Below are 22,035 nucleotides of genomic sequence, written 5' to 3' on the forward strand. Positions count from 1 at the left end.
CCAGATTCAAGTGAATACTGGGGGTTTGCTCAACTCTGGACCAATGAACACTGACCCAATACATTGCTATGTATTTTGACTGTATAAAATACCTGAGAAATCTGGTAAAATCATGTGTGATGGAATGATTCTCTCTGCACAGCCGGGCTATGTGTAGATGAGATGATTTCTGTGGTACATCCTGGCCAGGTAACAAAGTAATGCCTTGACTCTCTAACATTAAAATGTTGTTGGAGGGTTTTGGTTTTTCCAAAAGGAGGGGAGGCAATCCAACCCTCAACCCCTGGAGCCTCAGGGATTAAATTCAGTTTTCTCATCCCATACCAAATCCAAGCCTCCAGACATTGGTGGCACTGCCATTCCCCATTTATCCTAAACTTCCTAGTGTTTTCATCCCCATCCTGTTCCACCCCCAGCCAGCACCTCCCTCCTCATTTCCAGGTGCTTTTTATCCACAGGGATTTTATCCCATCACCTTTACTTCCTTAGAAACCAAGGATCCAGCTGGTGCCTTCCCTAGAATCCATTTTTCCATCAATTCTGTTTCCAGCAAAGGCTGCAAACCATTTTTTACTTCAGGGATTCAATATAAAAAAGTACTAATCAAACTCAGTCATCACTGTCTACTATTGTAGCAATAAATTTGACTTTCTAATCTACATTTCTTTGCTCTTTGGGGTACTTGGTGGGTTTTTTTCCAGTTCTCTGCTTAGAAAAACAGATGGAAATGGTTTATGCCACAAGAAAATTACATAAATATTATTATAGTTGTTTTTATTCTGGGGAGTTTAGGTATAAATGTACGTTTTGGGAATTTTTTCCTCCTTTTTTTAACTCTAAGCTGGTATCTGAGAAGTGTAAATAACTACAGACATGCCTGAGGGGTGCAAAAAAAACCTCCCAATATTTTAAACAAGCTTTTATTTTTAACAGGAAACCCTTGTGGTCAAGGGTGTGATCTCCTAACCCAGAAATGCCATTTAATTAATTAAATTATTTAATTTAGGCTCATTCGTTTCCAACCACCTCAGACAAGGCACAGTCTGCACCACTGCAAGGAACACAATCACATCACAAAAATCATCATTCCACACCAAAAAAATTCCCATTTTCATTACATCATTTTCATTTCACTGAGGCTTCTCCAGCCCACCCTGCATCACCTGGTGAGGAACAGCCAACCACACATCAACCCTGCTTATTCCTTTTTAATTTAATACTTCCAATTAACAGTTTTAATCACTTTAGAACTCTAGGCAGTGAGAGGATAATGACACAGATAGAAATAATTGAATTTGCAATACCAAATACGATTAAAATGCTTTTTTGCATGTTTAGAGGAAGGACATGAGATGCCAGAGCCTGGACATGACATTCCTGATTCCCAACAATTAACTGGGAATACTCAGCATTTCCAGGGCATTTATTCCACTCAGTGCACATTTACTCAGAGAAATTTTTTATGTTACCCTTGGAAATGCTGAGCAGATCAATCTGGATAGAGAATTGCACTGAAGATGCAAAAAACATGTATTTTAAGAAACATCAAGCAAGCTGGAATCTAAACTCTCCTAGCTCTGTAAAATGGACTTTTTCCCCTCCCAAAGCTTGTTTTCTATTTAAAATGGTGTTAGTGAACAAATAATATTAATTGCAGTTATCCAATCAGACCTGTCAGCTCCCATCATGGCATATTTCATGTGGCAGAATTGGCACCTTATTTTTAGTCAGACAAGAGGAGAGGAAAACAAGCTTTTCTGATTTTCAGCTTAATTTCTCCACTCTGAATGAAAACGTATTTGCAAGCTAAACTGAAAATCAGGAGTGATTAAAGAAAAGGTTTTCCCACACAAAAAAAACCTGGGTGTGCTTTGGAAATGAAGAAACAAAAGAGGATTAAGGGAGGGAGCAGAAAATAACTGGGGAAAAAAAAGCTGTCAAAACCAGATGTTGCCAAATAATCTCCTGCATACATAGATTAATAAAGTAAATTATTTAGTAAATCAGTAAATTTACTAAATAACAAAGTACATTAGATTATTGAAGTAAATCTGTGCATATACAGATCTATCCACACACCCCATAAGCCACAACATTTGGCTGATAAATCAAGGCTTTGGGGATCTATTACACCAACAGAAATATAAGTGCCACTCAACATTTGTATAAAGAAACTCAAACAGATGAAGAAGTGACTGAACATACTCCAAGCTGAGCCATAAACAGGAAACTCTCACTGCATCAAGGCCCTTCAAGAGTCATTCTTGGGAGTCCAGAAATCCCAAAATTCCTCCAGGGAAGCTCAAGGATGAGGCAGATCTTTGCCAAGAAATAAATTCTAAGTGCAGAGCAAATGGATGGACCCTGGGAGGAGCACATCTGGGATGCTCAGGATGGATCCTGGGAGCACATTTGGGGTGTTCAGGGTGGATTTGGGGCTTGTTGTGCTCACAGAACCAGGGCTGGAGCACCGAGTGACGTCAGCCCTGCTCTCCCAGAGCAGCTCCTGTCAAAACAGGGATTTGTCCCACTGTCACTCTGAAGGTCAAAGCTCCCTCAGTCGAGCTCTCTAGCAGGCAGAGCTGGGCCTGTTGCTGCTGCTCCCAGGCTGCTGCCAAGTCTGAATGCCACACTGAGCTGCCATTTGGGGGGATAAAAAAGGAAGGCAAAACAAAAACAAAGCCCTGCCTTTGTCAAGCTGTTGCACAGAGTTGCAGGAGCATTTCAGTCCAACCCTCATTGTCATTCCTCCCCTCCTGACATTCAATTCAACACACATCTTGAAGAGCAGGAGAAGAAAGAAATGAGTATTGCAGCTCTTGCTCCCTTCCCTCTCACCTTTCCTGTCATATCTAGTAATTCCATGCACAGAGCTCTAGAGAGCAACATTAAAACAGCAGCAGGCCAGAGGATTCTCACATCTTTTATCATATTAAAGAGCTTTCTCCTTGCTCCTTAATTCCAGCTGCACTGCAAACACAAACCTTGACAAATATCAAGAAGTTTTGCTTGATTAAATGGTTTCCAGTTCTGCAAATAATAATGAGGGGGAAAGAAGTTTCATGTAAAATACACGAAACACAACAATCCTGCCCAGAAGATGTGGACAAGGACAAAGCATGACCAGCTCCTCCACTTTCTGAGATCTTTCCTAAACCTCCATTTCCTACAAAAATGGGGGTTTATTCACCATCAACCAACTCCCTGTGATGCACACGCAGCTTTTAATCAGCAAAATCCACACTGCCTGTAGAGCCAAATCCGAGATACCCAAGAATGGTTTTCATTTCATAAAGGAGAAAAACTCTTCAGAAACATCTCCCAAGTAATTCCAAATGCACAGCAGTCAGCAATTCCCTGCTGCTGGGAATGAACTCAGCCACAAGCAGCCTGGGCTGTTCTACAGAACAGAACTCACTCCAAGAATGGAGCAAAATCATCACAAAAACTGATGAAAATGACCAAGAGCTTCACATTAAAAAAGTCAAGTTCATAAAACTCTCAGGAGCTGCTATAAGGCAATTCCCAAGGCAAATTCAACTCCATGCCCTGAAGTGGTTTTAACTTCCAAACAAAATCCCACAAAGAAGCCTAAGAAAGCAAGATTACACAGGTAATGGCAAATTGCACAATTGAACTTGCAGTTAACTATAAGTAAGGAGGTTCATTTTAAAATATCATGATTATGTTATTTGCCTCTCAATTTTGTTTGTGAAAAAACCCCACAGGTGTGGTGACAGCAGTTTTAGAGACACCTTCATGCAGCAGTTTCAGTTCCACCCTGGAAAGGTGAGTCACACATGGAATACCCTCACAGGCAGGGTAACTCCTGGTTTTGCAGAGGGATCAATGCAAAAAGAACAAATCTGGGCTCAGGAACAGCATTTTTAGGTTGTGTTTCCAATGAGGTGGAGCTACCCACCAGATTTATCAGGATATTCTGACTCCAGATGAAAATGAATAGAACCAAGAAAGCACAAAGGTGAAATATGAAATCTGGGAAATTCTCAAACCAATCTTTAACTGCCCTGTTGGGATTAGATGTGAAAAGGAGCAACAGAGACAGCGAATTTTGCTAAAGTCATTGTGCTAGAACTGCAAAATCTCAGTGGCAGTAACAGAAACTACACCACCCAAAGCCAAGTGAGGACTAAAAATCCTGGAATGGTTTGGTTGGAAGGGATTTTAAAGATCTCTCATTCCATGGCAGGGACATCTCCCACTGTCCCAGGGTGCCCCAAGCCTGTCCAACCTGGCCTTGGACACTGCCAGAGGAAGCTGTACTCAGGTTTATTATTAATTCCACAGGAAAACAAGAGTGAAGTTTTACCTGAGACAAAAGGAAGCTACTCACTGCTAGAGGATCCAGGGAAGTCACACCAACCCTTCACCTCATCCTGAGCTGGGCTTTGACAACAAAATTATACCAAATGCACTTGTAAACCTCATTTCTCACTAAACTGAAGTCAAATCCAGGTTAGGACTGATTGAACAGTAAATATGAACTGTGTAGCAGTGAAACACTTTGAACATACCCAGCAGAGAGGCAGGAGCTCCAGAAGCTTCTGCTGAAGGGAGCAGCCCTTCCTCCAGCGTGGGGAACTCGGAGAGCTCAGTCCTGTCACAGCTCAGGCCCAGCTTTGTCCCCAAGGCAGCACTGCTGCAGCTGCTGTCCACCTCTGCTGTGAGTGGGAACCAGGGCTCCATTGCCTAAGGAAAAACACTGCTACAGCATCATGGGAGATTTATAACACTGGAACAATGCTATTATTGATTATAAATTGTATTTCTTATACAAATACTGAGCTTTGAATGTGAGAGAATAATGATAAATGATGAAATGAATGAAAAGAATCATGACAAACAAAAGCAGGGAAGTGTCCCAATGAATTGCAGAAGTACAGCATTGTCCCTGCTTCACATCTGGAAGATTTCTGCTTTTGGAGAATCTATCAAGGTATTAAAGCTCCTTCCCACAGCAGCATTTTGCTGTATGAGCCCAAATCTTCACACAACCCTTTGGAAATCCAATTATTTGATCCAACTCAGATCAGACAGATCAGCTCAGCCTTTCCACACACCTGTGAGCTGCTGGAATTCTCAGAGCAATTCAACATTTGGCAGCTCATCCAGCAGATGTCAGTGACTGCAGCAAGGTCTGCATTGCACAGAGCACCTCCTGCTAATTGCAATCACCCAATTAACACTCCCCCAGAGGCAGGGCAGCTCAGTACACACCCTGGCAGCTGCAGTTTCCTGAGGGATGGCAGTTCCCAGGGACATTCCATAGATGGCTGCTCCCAGGGACATCCCAGAGCTCCCAGACTCCTGAGTTCCACTGCTGCTGCTGCTCAGGGATTCCTCTCTCCAGGCACGCCGGGGAGGGGTGGTGGCAATGGGCTGAAAAAGAGAAAAAAAGAGCATTTGCTGGTTAAAAACACTGCTTTGTGTTTCAGTGTGGGTTTGTTTGCTCAGTGGATGATGAAATACAAAAAATACTCAGGTTGTCTCCAACAGGCAAAGTTGGGTGTTCAACCCATGAACTCCATCCAAAGCCCCACACTTCACTGGAACAGGAAAATTCCTTTCCCACTTTGGCTCCTAAAGAGCTGTGAGCATCACTTTGTGCACAGCAGCCAATTATTTCTGAGGGCCAGAAATGTCTCATTCCCAAATCCACATAAATCAGAAAAAACAAATTATTCATCACCTTATCACAGTCAGCTCCTGGCATTCATCCTGTCTCGTTTACTACCAGGGCTTGCTGGGGTTTCCAGTGGTATTTCTTAAATTCCTTTTTAATATTTATTTATTATTTCATTAAAGACAGGATTTTACTTATATCAATATATCAACAATCAACTTTAAAGCAAAATTTTAAAAGGCATCTTCTGCAAATATCTCCAAGCAAGCCTAGGTTATTTTCTATGTTATAATTTAGCAGTGTCTGCCATTCTTGGAGGGCAGGAACTGAAGTGAAATTGGATTCCTGCCTGGAAAAGCAGCTGTAACATCTTTTCCCCACGAGGTACCAGACGAAGCTGCTCCTGAACTCAATGAAATTTCTCCTCTCTAACATCCCCAGCCTGGGGACACAGCTTTTCCCAGTCAGAGTCAGCCAGGTTCACACTCATGGATTATCTCTGTGGAAACAGCAGCTCTGCAACACGAAAATGTCGAAGGAATGGAGCTGTCAGCCTAAAAAAACCTGGAGAATATCAGGGGAGATGGAGTGGGGAGAGGCGTGGGAGCAGCAGAAGCAAAGGGTCACAGAGTGGGAAAAGGATTTCCCAAAATAAAGAGAGGTAAGTCCAGACCACAGAGCTGTTCCAACGGAAATGGAATTTAAAATTCAGCATTTCAGGCTGTTCTCTTGGAATGTCAATATTGCCTCCCAGATGAGCTAAACTGTCACCTGGGTTCTATTTCATCCTTATGCACTACAAAGCTGGAGGGATGTGAATAAAACCTGAAGATTATTTAAATTCTATTACAAAACTGCACATCCATATTGGAACTTCAGCGAGGTGAGTTCACTCTTCACCATTTGTTAATGCAATTTTTTTTACAATATATAACATCCAAAAAAGCAAATTACAGCTATCACAAATGAATCTTTACCCATCTCCCATGTCCCTTTTCCTGTATGTTTCAATGCACCTGCTGTTGAAAAATGTGATAAAAAACATCATCTGAACAGGTTTCTTCTGCCCATAGCCTCCTATTTAATATATTTAATCAAAATATTTTATTAGAGACTGAAAAATAACAGTCACAATTCATTACCTTATTAGAGACTGAAAAATAATAGCCACAATTCATTATCAACTGCAAGAGTATTTCCTGAAGATGGAATTTAATGTGAACAAGTCTTGGGCAAATGGGGATGCAATGAGATTACAGAAGAACAAAGAACAACTGAGGTTCCACTTTGAGGCAATTTCTTTCCCAGAAACACTCCCTCCTCCCAAGCGTTTCCCTTGCACTTCCAGTTTCCCAAACCCATCCAGTTCCCATCAGAATTTGGAATAGGTTGTCTTATTCCCAGTCTTATTTTGGGAAAGCAAAGCCCAGGATGCACCACGTGCAGATTTCTCAAGAAGGAACTGGTGAGGAAATGCTAATTATTGAGTTCTGCTGCCACCACTCAGCAATATTTGCCCTTCTCTCAACAAGCACAGAGACCTGGGGCACATCAGAACCAGCAGAGCTGAATCCCTGAGCTGCTGGATCCAGGATGCAGATTTTTTATGGAATGCCCCAAAAATCTCATTTTTCTTTGCCTACACACTGTGAGAGACAAGCAGAGAACACCCACAAGGCAAGGGCACTCCAGCTTGAATGAGAAGGTGAAATCAGACCTGGAAAAAGTGTTTCTGTCACAATCAGGTAATTATTCCCTACTGCAATATCTCACCTAAGCAGGTATTGTCATCACAGCAATTCTAAAGCCCCATGAATGGGAAATGTCCTCTGCACAGGGCAGAACAAGGTATTTATAGAGTTAATTCCTGTTAAAACATCATTCACATGGGTTTGCAGCATCCACCTCACAGACCTAAGAGGGAAATATCTTTTTTTCTGCTTAAGGAAGCAGAAAAAACATGATGCCAGAAAATACTACAAAACATTCCTGGTTAATCCCCCAACTCCATCCAGGTTTGTCAGCTCCCATTTCCAGCTCAGTTTGTCACCATTTCTTACCCAAATGTCCCTAAACTCCAGAACTGAGGGGTGGCAGAGGAAGAAGGTTTGATTTGGGGTGGGTGGTGGAAGGGAGATGAAGAGAAATACATAGAGAAAGGAATATATTTATAATTAGTCAGGAATTCTCCCTGCCTAGGTGCTACTGGATGGGTTATAAGGTCCTTTCCACCCAAACCATTCCCTCATTCCACGACACCAATATAATTCATAAAACCACAGCAGAAAAAAAGCTAAGGCTTCTTTGAAGTTTGCTCTTTCAAAAATTCCTTGAAAGAAAGCAGAACACAGCAAGTTTTACATAAGTGCATTTCTCCTCCTCTTCATTCATCACCATGTGATAATCTGAAGAGCATCAAAAGCCAACCATGCTTGAGATACTGAAGAGAATCCTTGGGGATGGAAAAGACGTCTGAGGTCACCAAGTCCAGGCTGTGACTGATGTCCACCTTGTCCCCAGTGCTCTGAGTGTCACCTCCAGGTGTTCCCTGCAACCTCCAGGAGTTCCCTGAAACCTCCAGGGATGGAGACTCCACCAAAACAGAACCTTAAGGAGAGATCATCACTCCCTGCAGCCAAACACCTCCCAGCCAGGCAGGATTCTCCTGCTATTCCCAAGCTTTCCCACACCCAAGCCCACTGTGGCTCCCATCAAATAAACCACACAGGAATAATCCCTTTTTTCCAAGGGGCTGGCAGGGGAGCTGCTGGCAGGAGGCAGTGAGGCAGCAGCACATTGTGCTGCATGATTTCATTTTTAATCCTCATTGCACAGAGCACCATTAAGGTGAGAAATTGCCCCGTGTGAGCACTGGGTGTAGCAGGACAGAATGAGGCAGAATGAGCAGAAAGAAGGATTTAGGAAATGGGTGTAATCAGCTCTGAGGGCTCCCATGTAATTTCAATCAAATGAAGAAAAATTCACAACGTTTTTCTGCCTGAAATTCAATTCATCGGTTTTGCTGCTGAACACATCAAGAGGGGAAAAGACAGAAATAAAGCTGAACAACTCCAGCCACCCCCACAGCACACAGTGCCATGAAATTAAAGAGCTGCAAAAGCAGCTCTGAACTTGTGCCACAGTTCATGGAAAGAAATATGAATGTTACTCAGTTCTGAGCTACCTTCAATATCCAGGTTAGCTCTCCTTACGTTATTCTGCCCCACAGAGCTCTGGAAATATCTCCTAAAAATATCCCACAACAGACACAGGAGAGCAAAGTAAAAATCTAGAGAGCCAAAGGAAAGAGAGCTCCCTAGATAACTAATCCTAATTATCTCATCTTCCCAGGACATCAGAAATACACTTGGATTTCTCCCAAACACACAGAGTCAACCATAACCCAGCACTGCCAGCTCCACCCTAAACCATCACCCTGAGTGCCACAACACTGAGATTCCATCACCCCTGGGCAGCCTTTCCAGTGCCTGACAACCCTTCCAGGGAAGAGATTTTCCATAATATCCAATCAACCCTTTCAGGGAAGGGATTTTCCCTAATATCCAACCTAAACCTCTCCTGGCACAACCTGAGGCTGCTTGTTACCCTTATTGCCCAAGACATTCTAAAAGGCTCTGGTTTGCATTTGTCCACTGCTTTATGCTCAAATTAAATGTGGTAGTAATTTAAAACTATATAAGCTGTCACACATAATAATAAAACATATATAGTATAATAAAGTATAGGAATATATTATAATATTAATATATTATTTATATTATATATTATTGTACAATATTATATATTATATAATAATATTTTTAGTATTATAATAATATAATAATATTATTATAATATTATTATAATAGCATAATATACTATATATAGCATAATATACTATAATATAGTATAATAGATAGATATAAATAAATATACATAAATATGATAGAATAGGATATAATATACATATTATATATTTTATTTATATACTTTACTTATATATTTATATTAATATATTTCTATATAATATAAAATAATGTAATATAATGCAATAGTAGAAATATATTTTACTTAAAATACATTAAAATTTATATTCCATTCATTAAATTAAAATTATTTTAATAAATTATTATAGATTAATATATTAAATATATACTATATATTAAATCTATATTTTATTGTATTATATATAAACAGGTAAATCCAGCTTTCCAGCCTCTCTCCCACCCTGGGAAGCCTCTGGATGAGAGGAGCAGTAGTGAGCTCCCTGCTCACCTGTCCCCAGTGCAGTGAGAGTTTGGTGCCACTTGGAGTCAGCAGCCACTGCTGCAGGGCAGAGAACAGAACCAGCATGGATTCACTGCTCCACCTTGGAATGAGCTGCTCTGCCCCTGAGGAATGGAGGAATCACCCTGGCAGCCTCAGGGATGGAGGTGATGCTGTGTGACACCAACTGCTCCTCTCTGCAGCAAGGGCCAGGCTGGGATGAGCAGTGAGCAAAAGCAAAGTGCCAAAGCACAGAGAGACTCACAAGTCCCTTCATGCCACGTAAATGGGACTGCAACCCACAGCAGCCCAACAACTTCATTTATCATGGCTTTATGATCTGTGTCAACCCTGTTCACATGAGCAAAAATATGTTCATAGAAAAATCAAAGTCTCATTCAACTGCAGAATACGGTTTTACATCTTTTTTTGGCCATGAGCCCAGTGGCACAAATTGGATACAAATCATTAGTGTTTAAGTCCAGCTACTGAAATGAATAAAAATCCCCACTGTCTGCAAACAGTTCAGCCCTAGAAGTTCATCTGCAAATATATATTATTCATAAATAATACAGATTTCAAAAACAGTCAGAGAAATGCAACACTGATTTGGTGCTGTCAGGCATTAGAAACACAAATTATTGAAGCTCTACAGACCCAAACCATTCCCTCCTGGCATGAAGGCATTACCAACCACTGGAACTGATAACTTCTGGTTTATTTTGTGCAACAATCTTCAGGCTTTCCAAGGTCCATGAGAAATCCAGCACAGCAGAGCTCAAATCCTGACATGACAAACTGCCAGGGATGTGCTGCCAGCATTCCAGAAAGGTGAACCTGGATGTTCACACAACATCCACTGCCCTGCAGGACTGCCAGAGCATCATTTGGAATATCTTAAAAACAGAAATCATCCCTGTCAAGTTCCTGACACCAACAGATTTATGGAGCAGCCAAAACCAAGGGGGAAAGTCAGCATTGCTGATCTGTGAGCAAATCTCCTGTTTTTCCCAGGAAAGCAAGGATTCCAAGGAGAAGAGCACTCCCTGCTCCCAGCCAGCCCTGGGCACTGAGCACAGGTTTTATTCAGGTCACCACCAGGTCACTGAGCTTTGCAGACACCTCTGGAGCTCACCTGGGCTGAGCTGCTCCAGGCAAACTCCAAGGCTGATCAGGTTGGTCAGGGCTCATCCAGCCAACCTGGGAATACTCCCAAGGACTCAGGCTCTGTGTGGGGTTCTGGCCCAGCACTTACCATCCTTCCATAAAGGCTGATCTCCACCTCCAGCTGGAATTTCTGCTCTAACACCTCACACTGCTGCTTGCCCCATCACTGAGCACCTCCAGGAGCTTCCTCTGCCTTCTCCAAACCCCTGCTCTGGCAGGGAAGTACCAGTGCCTCCTCCTCACCTTCCTCCTCCTCTTCCTCACCTTCTTCCTCCTCCCCAGCCCAGACAAACCTCCTGCATTCTGTGCCCCAACCCTGACTGCCTCACTGACCTCTCCACCAGGCTCAGGCCACTCTGCTGACCCTTCCCTTGCCCTGGCAGCCCCAAGGAGGAGTGACAATGCAGCTGTGGCCAAGGAGGGAATATTTCCCTCCAGCTGCCAGCGGTGCTTTGATTAATGCAGCCTGGAGGAGAGAGGGCATTGTCACAATTCAAGTGCCAGCATTTGATCCCTCGCTGGGAAATCCTCTTTATTTTGCACAGCTAAAGCTCAGGATTCCTCCAGCTGGCCGAGGTCCCTGGGAATGGCAGCCCTGGCACTGTCCCCAGCTCAGTGTCACCCACAGCAACATCCAACTGGTCACAGCGGTGACACAACACAGAGCAGCCCAGAGCAACAAGAGCAGTGGGGTTGGTAGCTGCCTGGGCAGTGACTCTCCAGGCCCTCACTGCTGCCCTTCCTCAGAAAGATCCCATCATCAGCCTCTGAGCAGTTATTGCAAACACCTCCCACTCATCACCACCTCCCAGAGGGGATCCAGGGACCTTCTGTGCCATCAGCCACCCCAGCACCCCCAGACCCACCTGCCCAGCTCTCAGACTGATGTCTGTCCAGTTTACCCAGCTGCCCTTTTCCTGAGCCACCACCACCACCTCAGCACCAAACTCTTCCTTCAGGCACACAAGGCAAAGAAGAACATTTAAAGCATTGTGGGTTTATCCCATTTCTTTCCATTGTAAGCTAGATTCCTCTTTCTATTAATTCTGAACTAATTCTTTTGGGTTTCCTGGAACAGCTCAGTCAGAAGGGAGTTTGAAAGTTCAGCTGCTCCAGCCTCTTGTGGGAGAGGGAGGCTTGATGAAGCATAATTTCCAAGTAAAATAACCCAGCAGAGTTAGCAGTGCTGCACCCCTGCAGCACCCAGAGGTGAGAACCAAGCCCAGGAACTTCCCTCCAGCATCAGCCTCGTCCTGCCTTACTGCAAATAAAGTTTAGTGTCACCCAGGGCAGCTTTGCCATCAGATTTTCATTCCTGGGCAAAGCCCCCTTAGCTCCTGCTGCCCAAATTCCACCTCCAATATGAACATTTAACAACATTTCTGAATGATTTTACAGAGTGAGAAGCTGCTACTTCTTTACACTCTCAGCTTTGGACCACTGAAAGAGCACTGAGTATCCCCTGAATTTTAATTTATCCTTTTTTAAAATCAGACTTACAAGAGCTGCACTTTCCATCACACTGTCCTCCAGGTTTTAGGAAAATTCTTTTATCTTTTCCACCACTGCAGGTACCTTAGTTTGTTATTTCTACTTAACTTTAAAAAAGGAAAAGCAGAAAGCAAAATTCCAGGGAAGGACAGATATTCTGGGATACAGCCATCAATTGCAGCATTTAAGAATGAAAACCAAAAACCTGATTCTCCTGGATCGAATTTGTAATACTCGTGTTTAGCTGAATGTAGAATCAAAAATTTGGTAGGGCAGGGCTTAAATCACCCTCAGCATCAAAAATAAGCTGAAAGAGGAAATGGACAAAGTTGATAAAGCCAGAAATGGTGTAAAAAGTAAAAGTCTCATTATGTGTATTACAGAATTTTCCCCCACTGTTACACTCTGATGCCCAAAACACCTTCAAATTACCATAAACTGGGACTTTGGCTAGGAGATCATTCCCAACCTCTCCTCAGTGAGCAGAAACTCAAGGAAAAGTGTTGAGCAGAAGTTTCTTAAGCCAATTTGAACCAGCAAATCCATGTTTTCCGTCAGAACACGAGACAGAACAGCCCAGAGGTCACAGCAGCACAGAACTCCTCACTGCTGAGCTGGGATGCTTTGGATCCACCTGCAAACTCCAGCCTTGCCTGCTAAAAGTTCCCAGCAGAGCCTCTTTGCTCCTTGTCAACTGGAATTACAGCTGAAATCATCTCTGGCAACAGAAACACACAGCAGGGGTGTGAGAGCAGCAATCCTGGGCAGCAGAAGGTGCTCCTGGCTGCTCTGTGTGCAGCTGCAGCACTGAGCTCAGCTCTGGTTGTCAGAGCAGCACTCACAGCCCAGAGCAAAACAAACAGAGAGGCAGCAACAGCCACCAGGAAACAGCAGCACCTGACAGCCAAAAAGGACCCAAACCAACTGACCCATGATGGACAAAAGGAAGGGAACACAAGAAACTGGAGGTCAATTCACTGCTTTGGAACATCACAACTTAGAATCAAAGTGACTGGGAAATTTGTCTGTAAATGAGCATTCAAAGGAACTTCATTGCTATTTAAATACATGTTACAATAAGCAGCAGCACAAGATCCACCTGTACTATCCTGTGGCAAATTATCCTTCCTGAAAACACACAGGGAAGGTCCTTCTGCAGAGAAGGTTTAAGGGGTTAATGCTACACTGAATTCCCATGTTCATCAAAGCCAGACTTGCCTTTAAGATGTCACATTTATTCCCACGGCCGTTTCCATTCTTTGTTTCAGTTTTTATTATTATTCCTGGTAAGACTGAACCGGTACCAGTCTATCCTTCCTCCCAGGGAACGCTTCTAAAAGTTGATAAGGCATCTTGATAAGGTTTCCATGTGGCTGCTGCACCCCTGAGTTCCTCCCTTGCTCTGGAGCCATCAGCACCTTGGGACTTTTCATGCTGAGAACAGGGGATAATTAACACCCAGTGCCACAACAATGCACCACCACAGCATCTGCCCAACGCTCAAACAAGGTGTCAGCTCAGGAAAACACTGATTCCCGCATGGATGTGATGGGGAACCATTCCCAGGGATCTCTTCCCAGTCTCCAGCACGGGACTAAGCACAGAAAAGTGCACAGAGCTGTGTCTGACCCCTGCATGGAGCCACTGCAGCTCAGCCTGGAGAAGAGAAGCCCCGAGGGACACCTCCAGAGCCTTCCAGTACTTAAAGGTGGCTTTTAAAAAAGAAGAACAACTTTTTTACATTGGCAGATACTGATAGGACAAGGGGAAGCTGCTTTAAATTAAAAGATGAGAGGTTTAGGTTAGATATTGGGAATAAATCCTTCCCTGGGAGGTGGGGAGGCCTGGCACAGGGTGCCCAGAAAAGCTGTGGTGCTCCTGGAAGTGTCCAAGGCCAGGCTGGACAGGGCTTGGAGCAGCTTGGGATGGTGGAAGGTGTCCCTGCCATGGCAGGGGTGGCACTGGGTGATTTTTGAGGTTCCTTCCAAGCACACCATGACCACAGCCCTACTGTCCCTGAGCTCCCCGGAGGGTCAGTGACTCAGCCAGCTGCACTCACCCGTCTGCAGGGCAGAATGAGCCAGAATAATTTATAATTATTGAATTATAATTAGCGTAATAACAGAACACACGGCGTTTTCCCAGGAGGGAAGGAGGACTCGGGAATCACATCCATGCTTCTCCCAGGGGCATGGAGGGAAGGGAGGGAAGGGAGCTCAGGTCAGCCCATCCTCCCTGTCCCGGGAGGGAAAAGGACTCGTTAAAAGTCCCTCCATGGGGCAGAGGGTGACACCAGCCAGCTGTCCCTGGTAAGGAGCAATGGGGTGCCCCGGCAAGGCGCACACACACTCACACACACATAAATACACACACACTCACATAAATACACACACACACAACCGCTCCGAACGGAGAGCGGCTGCTCCCGCCTGCCCGCCACGCCGCCCCCGAGGCCGCCTGCCCGAGCCCGTGCTCACCCGGACCCGCTCCTCTGTCTCCTCTATCTCCTCCTCCTCCTGGGCGGGCCCCATGGCCCTGGCAGTGTCCGTGCGGGTACCCCTGGCTGTACCCCTGGCTGTACCCCTGGCGGTATCCATGTCCGTCTCCATGCCCGTGTCCCGTCCCGCTCTCCCCCAGGCCGCCCCGTCGCCGGGGACTCGCGCTCGCCCCGCGCGCACGCGCGTGCACCGCCCCCTCCACGCGCTCTGATTGGTCGTCGAGGGGGCGTGGCCGCGGCGCGAGCTCCGCCTCCTCCGCGATGACTGGCTGGCGGGGAGGGGAGGGGCGGGGCTGCGGGAGCGCGCGCGCGGGGGTTTCGGCGGGCAGCGGGAATGCCCGGATGGAGCCTGAGGGCGGCGCGTGAGGGGAACGGGAGCGGGAGCGACCGAGAGGGGACGGGAGTGACCGCGGGGCGTTGGGTGCGAACGGCCCTTGCAGAGCTGCCATGGCAGGAACGCCTCCCACTGTCCCAGGCTGCTCCAAGCCCCAATGTCCAGCCTGGCCTTGGACACTGCCAGGGATCCAGGGGCACCACAGCTGCTCTGGACACCCTGTGCCAGGGAAGATTTTCCATTTAATATCTCATCAGAATCATTGAGGTTGGAAAAGACCTCCCAGACCATTGAGTTCCTAGCTGTCCCCTTTCCCCACCTTGTCACCAGCCCAGAGCACTGAGTGCCACGTCCTGGTGTTCCCTGGACACCTGCAGGGATGGGGACTGCTAACCACACCGGGCAGCTCCTTCCAATATGCAATCACCCTTCCTGTGAATAAATCCTTCCTGATGTATGTCCTCTTGTCCTAAGTCTACCCTTTCCCAGTGGGCAGCCATTCTCTGTGTCCTGTCTCTCCATGCCTTGTCCAAGTCCCTCTCCAGTTCTCCTGGAGCCCCTTGGTGATGGATGGACATGGAAATCCCACATCAGGCATTTTGAGACAGTCCTGTTACCAGGAATGGGATGGGATTTTCCATTCAATTCACTCCCAAACCCTCCAGCAGTACTGGGGGTCTGTGGTGCTCTGTCAGAAACCATTTTCCCAGCTGGATTGAAAGGACAGACTTCCAGTTTGGGGAGATGCTCTGTAGTCTGGGCAGGTGGAGAAGATGAGATGAACCTGTGCTTGGACACCTTTAGACCTGGGTGTCAGTGGCCTTCCTGCAGCCCTGCATTGCCTCCTGATCCCTTCATGGCTTCCTGATCCCTGCAATCCTGCATGGCTTCCTGATCTCTGCATTCCTGCATTGCCTCCTGATCTCTGCATGGCTTCCTGATCCCTTCAGTCCTGCACTGCCTCCTGATCCCTGCTCCTGCATGGCTTCCTGATCGCTGAAATCCTGCACATCTTCCTGATCACTCTTCCTGCATGGCTCCTAATCCATGCATGGCTTCCTGATCCCTGCAGTGCTGCATGGCTTCCCTTCAGGTGCCGTCAGGGAAGGAGGAGCTCTGCTTTCCCCTGCCACAGCCATAACCTGATCCAGTGGAAGGTGTCCCTGCCCACGACAAGGGGATTGGAACTGGTCCATCTTTAAGGTCCGTTCCAACCCAAACCACTCCACGATTCCATGTTTCTGTGATAATGCTCTCCCCGAGGCATTCAGTACAAGCACTGATTAACATTCCATACTTCAGCTGGTGTCAGCAAGGGCAAAGGACAATCTTCCCCTTAAAGTCAGGATTTTTATTTATTCTCCTCTGTGATTTCCTTCCCCTGGAGCTGCAGGAGCAGGTGGCAGCAGGTGCAGCTCTGCCCTGGCAGTGCCAGTCCTTCCCACAGGCTGCCCATGGAGCGAAACAGGATTCCCCAGGGCCATGCTGGTTCCGCTGGCAGAACCTCAGTTAATCTTTCATAAAGTTACTGAGCTCCACCTCAGCAGCAATTGAGCTTTCCTGGGGTGGTATTAGCAGTGTGTCCAGCTGTCCATGTGGATCAGCTCCAGACTGCCCAGCTCTCTGTACACCAGCCAATCAATAACTGCACCAATTTTCATTCTCCACGAGGAGGGAAGCTGAAATAACTGGAAAATAAAGGTGCCTCCATAAGATTTCGTGTCTCCTGAGTTATTTATTCTGTGTGGAGCAGTTATCTGCCGTGTATCCAATGAACACGTCCCAAAAGGCAGTGTCTGCACAGGTTCTGCTGTGATTTGGGTGTTATTTTTCAGCACTAGATAAATGTGAACGCTCAACTAGAGTGAGGCAAACATTCCTTAAAATAATTAAAATGCTGACAAGAAAATGCAGCTTGGTATTCAAGCCCATCTCCTGTTGCAAATCCAATTAAATGTGTTTGGCTCAGCCTGTCCTGGTGCTTGTTTATCCACATCCCTAAAAATCATCACCTCATAATTTGTGAGTGAGGCTTAAGAAAATAACACCTCTGGGGCTGCATGGCTGGGGTGACTGGCTGAGGGAGAGAAGAGGCAGCAATAAAATAGTAAATCCCACTAGAAGGAGCAGCAATTCCAGGGTTTCTTTCCCTGGAAGTGCAAGGAACATCCTGCTAGATTCCAGTGCCATTTCCCCCTCATTCCAGCAAGGGTGAGCAGAATTAGCACAGCTGTAGTGCTGAGAACAGAGCCAAATGTCATCTGGGAGGAACTTGCCATGTGCTGTTCTCCACTGCAAGTGACTGAAGGGCTCCTCTTGTCACACAGCCCCGAAATTCTGTCATTCCCTTTTATTTTTAGCAGAGCAATTCACAGGCAGGGAGGGAGGAGGAAGGGTTTGCTGAATGTTTATCGCTTACACATCACACAGGAAGCTGTTCACATTCTTTATTAATTGATTAACAATATCCAGAGACTTACTCAGGCTGAGATGGAATATGCTAAAATCCTTGCCTGTAAAATGTCACTTGAAATGAAAATGGCAGAGGAATTTTTAGAAAGGCCATTGCTGGGGGAGATTCTTGGAGAGAGGCAAACCTGACTGGTTTGGCTTCCCCCAAAACTCTGTCATCCCCAGGGGCTTTTAAAGGTGAAATGTAATATATTAAAGCACAGGGATTGATTAGTGTGCTAATTGCAGAGGAGAATATAAAATACAGTCATGACTACAAATACCTTGGAAAAAAGGAATATTTGAACATCAGGTCGTGGCTTCTGCCAGTGACGTGTTAATTGCCAATCCTCCAACGTGAGGATTTCTGTGCTCCAAGGTAGTTGGAAACTCATCATTATTGAGATGTGATCAACAGGATTCCTCAGCTCTTCTGGAAAATAAAGCTCAGCTGGTTTAGTGTCTGTGTATTTCAGTATCAGGTAATTTACTAACACTTAACACCTTACTAAGCTTCTTTTTCCTGGTCTGTGATTGAAAAAGCTGATATGGTTTCATGGGAGAGATCCAGGTAATCTCTCCATCCAGCTCCAGTTTAAAAAATGGAGAGGAAGAGGCAAGTGAGTGAAGATAAAGTGTGTCAGAAGGGTGGGCAGCAAGGAGAAAGCAAGTGCTGACACACCAGCAGAGTGATGAGGCAGGTGATTCAATTAGCGAAGGACAGTGGGAGTTCTCAGCTAAAAGAGGAGCTGAAATGTGTATTATTAGTGCCAGGGAAGGAGTTCAGTCTGAGGCTGCAGGACATGAAACCAGGAATTAGGAGAAGGATGATAACAACGAGGCAGAGCTCTCGAGCAGAGCGCAGGGAGAATAAATGGGAATAAAAGCATGAATGGGGAGGATGTTCCATGGTGTACGAGGCTGGAGGAATCAGGGCTGGAACGGGGGAACACAACCAGCAAAGGGTTGAGGGAAGCTGGGAACAGATTTTTCTCCTGGCTGGCTGCAGCAGCAGCAAAGTGCCCTGATGGCTGAAATCCCGCCGGAGGAGGCTGCAGGGTTTATTAGCTGATTCTGGCTAAATCAGATTGAGGGATAAATGGAATCTCGGCTTAACTGTGGTTTCTGATCTGAAAAGAGCAAATCAGGATTAAACCAGGAAAACAGTTTAATGGGATAGAATGATCTGAGGAACTTGGGCTCAGCATCCTCCACTGGAGCTCACACTGGGTCACAGGATGGTTTGGGGTGGAAAAAACCTTAAAAACCACCCAGTGCCACCCCTACCATGGGCAGGGACACCTCCCACTGTCCCAGGGTGCTCCAACCTGACCTTGGACACTTCCAGGGATCCAGGGGAGCCACAGCTGCTCTGGGCACTCTGTCTCACTGTCCCTGTGCCATGGGGGAAAAATGCCTCAGGAAGGTGCAGTCTCTGAGGGGACACAGCTCCTTCCAGTGAGGCCAGAAGGTGCCCAGGAAAATCAAACACCTGCTTTGGGTACTCTGGTAAAACACCCAAAATGAGGTTAAATAGATCCAAGTTTTGGGAACCTGAACCTAGGGGAAGATTGGGATTTCTTTCTGTTGGTGGTGAGTGAGTTGTTTAAAATTTTATTCCATGTGCAGGGATGAAATCCTGCAAAGCTCTGGATCTGGGGGGAAAACACCCTCCAAGAAGGTACTGGGGATGAACAGGGAGCCCAAGAGAAGGATCAAGAGGACTCCTCCCCAAATGAAGCTTTCCCTTGAGGGCCAGGAACCTCCTGATGCAGTTGGGAGTGTGAAAGCATCAGCTGGGATGGGAGAATGAACTCCAATGCCTTCCTGGGTAATGCTGAGCCCCAATTTTGGACAAAAGGGGAACATTTGAGTTTCTCCAGTGACCCAAAGCAGGCTGGGATCTGCTCCAAAATGCTCCATGGCCTGACATCCCCAGCCACAGCACAGCTGCCACTGCCACAGGCACAGCTTCAGGACGGTGTCTTGACTCACATCTTATGCAATCCTTCTCCTCCCCAGGAAGTGAGAAGGAACCGATTAAATCTGCCCACACAGCGTCTCTAATGCCTGAGCTGAAAGTGGTGGGGAATTATGATGGATATATGAAGCCCTTCCCCAGGTTTGCAGGCAAATCAGGGGAAAGTTCCTTCAAAAAATGTACAGCTAATTATGGATTTTCCAGCTGCGATAATGTTTGAAGGTCTAAGTCTTTAATTAAATCAGAGGTTTACGAGTGAACATTTCTGGTAGGAGTCTGTGGGGAGTAGCCTTTGAATTGGTAAATCAGCTCCTGAATAAACCACTTGTCAAGCTGAAATGCTGTGTTCCCTGAGCTCTGTGCTAAGTTTAAACAAGAAAATAACTGAATTTCATGGAGATGAAAAATGGCAGCGCTGGGAACTGGAGATTTTCTCTCACCCTCAGGTGCAGAGTAGCTCCTGCAGAACATTTTTAGTCTATGCCACCCCATCAACTGCAGCTCCAGCAATGGAATTGTTTGTGCTCCATCATCCATCCAGCCCCTGCTCTCTGCACTGCCCCAGCTGCCAGAGACACATCCACAGCCCCTGATTCCCTGGGAGGGTGGAATGCCCTGGCACAGGGTGCCCAGAGCAGCTGTGGTGCCCCTGGATCTCTGGCAGTGTCCAAGGCCAGCTTGGACAGGGCTTGGAGCAGCCTGGGATAGTGGAAGTTGTCCCTGCCCATGGCAGGGGTAGCACTGGATGGGATTTCAGGTTTCTTCCAACCCAACCCAACCCATTCCATAATTCTTTAACTGGTGGATTTGAAGCCCTTCATACCCAGCTGTGCCAGCACTGCCCATGCCCTCAGACTGATCTCCCAGATCCAGCATCATAGCCCTGGGGCTGGGCCTGGGGAAGCCACAGCATCTGTTTTATATCTGCTCTATCTGTTTAATGCCTGAAACGTTGAGAACTCTTAATTTTCCAATGTGTTCTTCACTTGCAGCCTCCCAAGGCTGTCCCTCACAGCAGTGCCCTCACTCCCTGGCTCTCAGGGGATCCCAACTCCAGAGCACACTTGGTGCTGTTTGCCCTGAGTTCTGCAGCCATTTGCTCTCTGTCCTCACTGCCCATCAGCCCAGGGCAGTTTTTCCATCATGACCAGCACTGAGGAATTGTTTCTGTGCTCGGCTCTGCCTTGTGGCCTCTCTTTGGTCTCTTGTCCCTTTGGCTCCCCTGTCCTCCTGCCAGGTGGCTCAGTCTCAGCTCAGCCCTGAAGGCAGCTCTGCTCCATGGCCACGTGCAGAGAGCTTGGCCTGGATTGGCAGCGTGGAGTTTTGGAAAGTTCAATTCCCTCAGTACAGACTAATCCGAAGCTGGGTGTGTGAGCTCTCTTTGTAATCTGTGGGGGAAAATCAGAGTCTTTTAGGGCGTGAGTCAGCTAATCTGTTTGAGTCTCTATTTTGGGAGGAGATGAAGCATGTCCTCAAATTTGCTGTTCTTCTCTGTTGACTTCAAAGGGAGCCCAACGTGACTTGCTCAAATGGAGGTGTCTGTGCAATGAGAGTCTATCTTTGGTTGGATGAATCGCAACAATGAAGGGGAAGGGTGACTTCATCCATTATATATTCCTTCTTTTGATGGATCCACTCAATCTCAAGCTCTGCTCCCTGGCTGATGCACTGCTGGCTCCCCAAGGGTCCCTTGCTTTGCTCTGCTTCTTGCCAAGGACAGGATGTTGCCTACAACTCCCAGCAATTTATGGACAACATGACCCTTCCCTACCTCTTGAGCTTCCCTGCCCTCCACCTGCCTTTCACCCTTCTCCTGACACAAGAGTTTCTTGATGTTCCCCACTCTTGCCTCAAGGGCCTCACACTGTCCTCTTTGCACTCCCTTTTATCTTGCTGCTCTGCCCCTACACCCTCATCCCTGACTGGGAATTTCTCCTCATAATCACACCTGAGGTTCTCCCACAGCCAAAGCTCTCCTCTCTCACACCACCTGACACCTCCATTCCTGCCCCATCCCCTCCCAGGTCACTGAAAACACTGAGCAACTGCTGCCACAGACTGAGGACTTCAATAATTTAGCAAATCCAGCTGGATCAGATTGCTCAGTGAAGTTATGAGAACCTCCAAGGATGGACATACTGAGCCTATCTGGGATTCTTCCAGTGCCCATCCCATTCAAGACCTAAGAAATGCTCATTCCAGAG

The 22,035-nt window shown here is 46.3% G+C and overlaps 1 protein-coding gene across 2 annotated transcripts in view; it reads right to left on the bottom strand.

Moving 5' to 3' along the window:
• ALMS1 (ALMS1 centrosome and basal body associated protein) overlaps window positions 1-15,257 on the bottom strand; it is a 46,460-nt gene extending 31,203 nt beyond the window's left edge. For both annotated transcript variants that reach the window (XM_085059323.1, XM_085059322.1), the window contains exons 1-3: window positions 15,046-15,257; window positions 5,239-5,400; window positions 4,536-4,710 (exon numbers count right to left, since the gene is read on the bottom strand). In XM_085059323.1, the coding sequence (XP_084915449.1) occupies window positions 4,536-4,710; window positions 5,239-5,400; window positions 15,046-15,177 (469 nt within the window). In that variant the 5' untranslated portion in view covers window positions 15,178-15,257. The remainder of the gene's footprint in view (window positions 1-4,535; window positions 4,711-5,238; window positions 5,401-15,045) is intronic.
• Between the last annotated feature and the right edge of the window lie 6,778 nt (window positions 15,258-22,035).

The sequence above is a fragment of the Lichenostomus cassidix genome, chromosome 4 (assembly GCF_008360975.1).
Source record: "Lichenostomus cassidix isolate B80296 chromosome 4, HeHo_3.0, whole genome shotgun sequence".
NCBI classification, from domain to species: Eukaryota; Metazoa; Chordata; class Aves; order Passeriformes; family Meliphagidae; genus Lichenostomus; species Lichenostomus cassidix.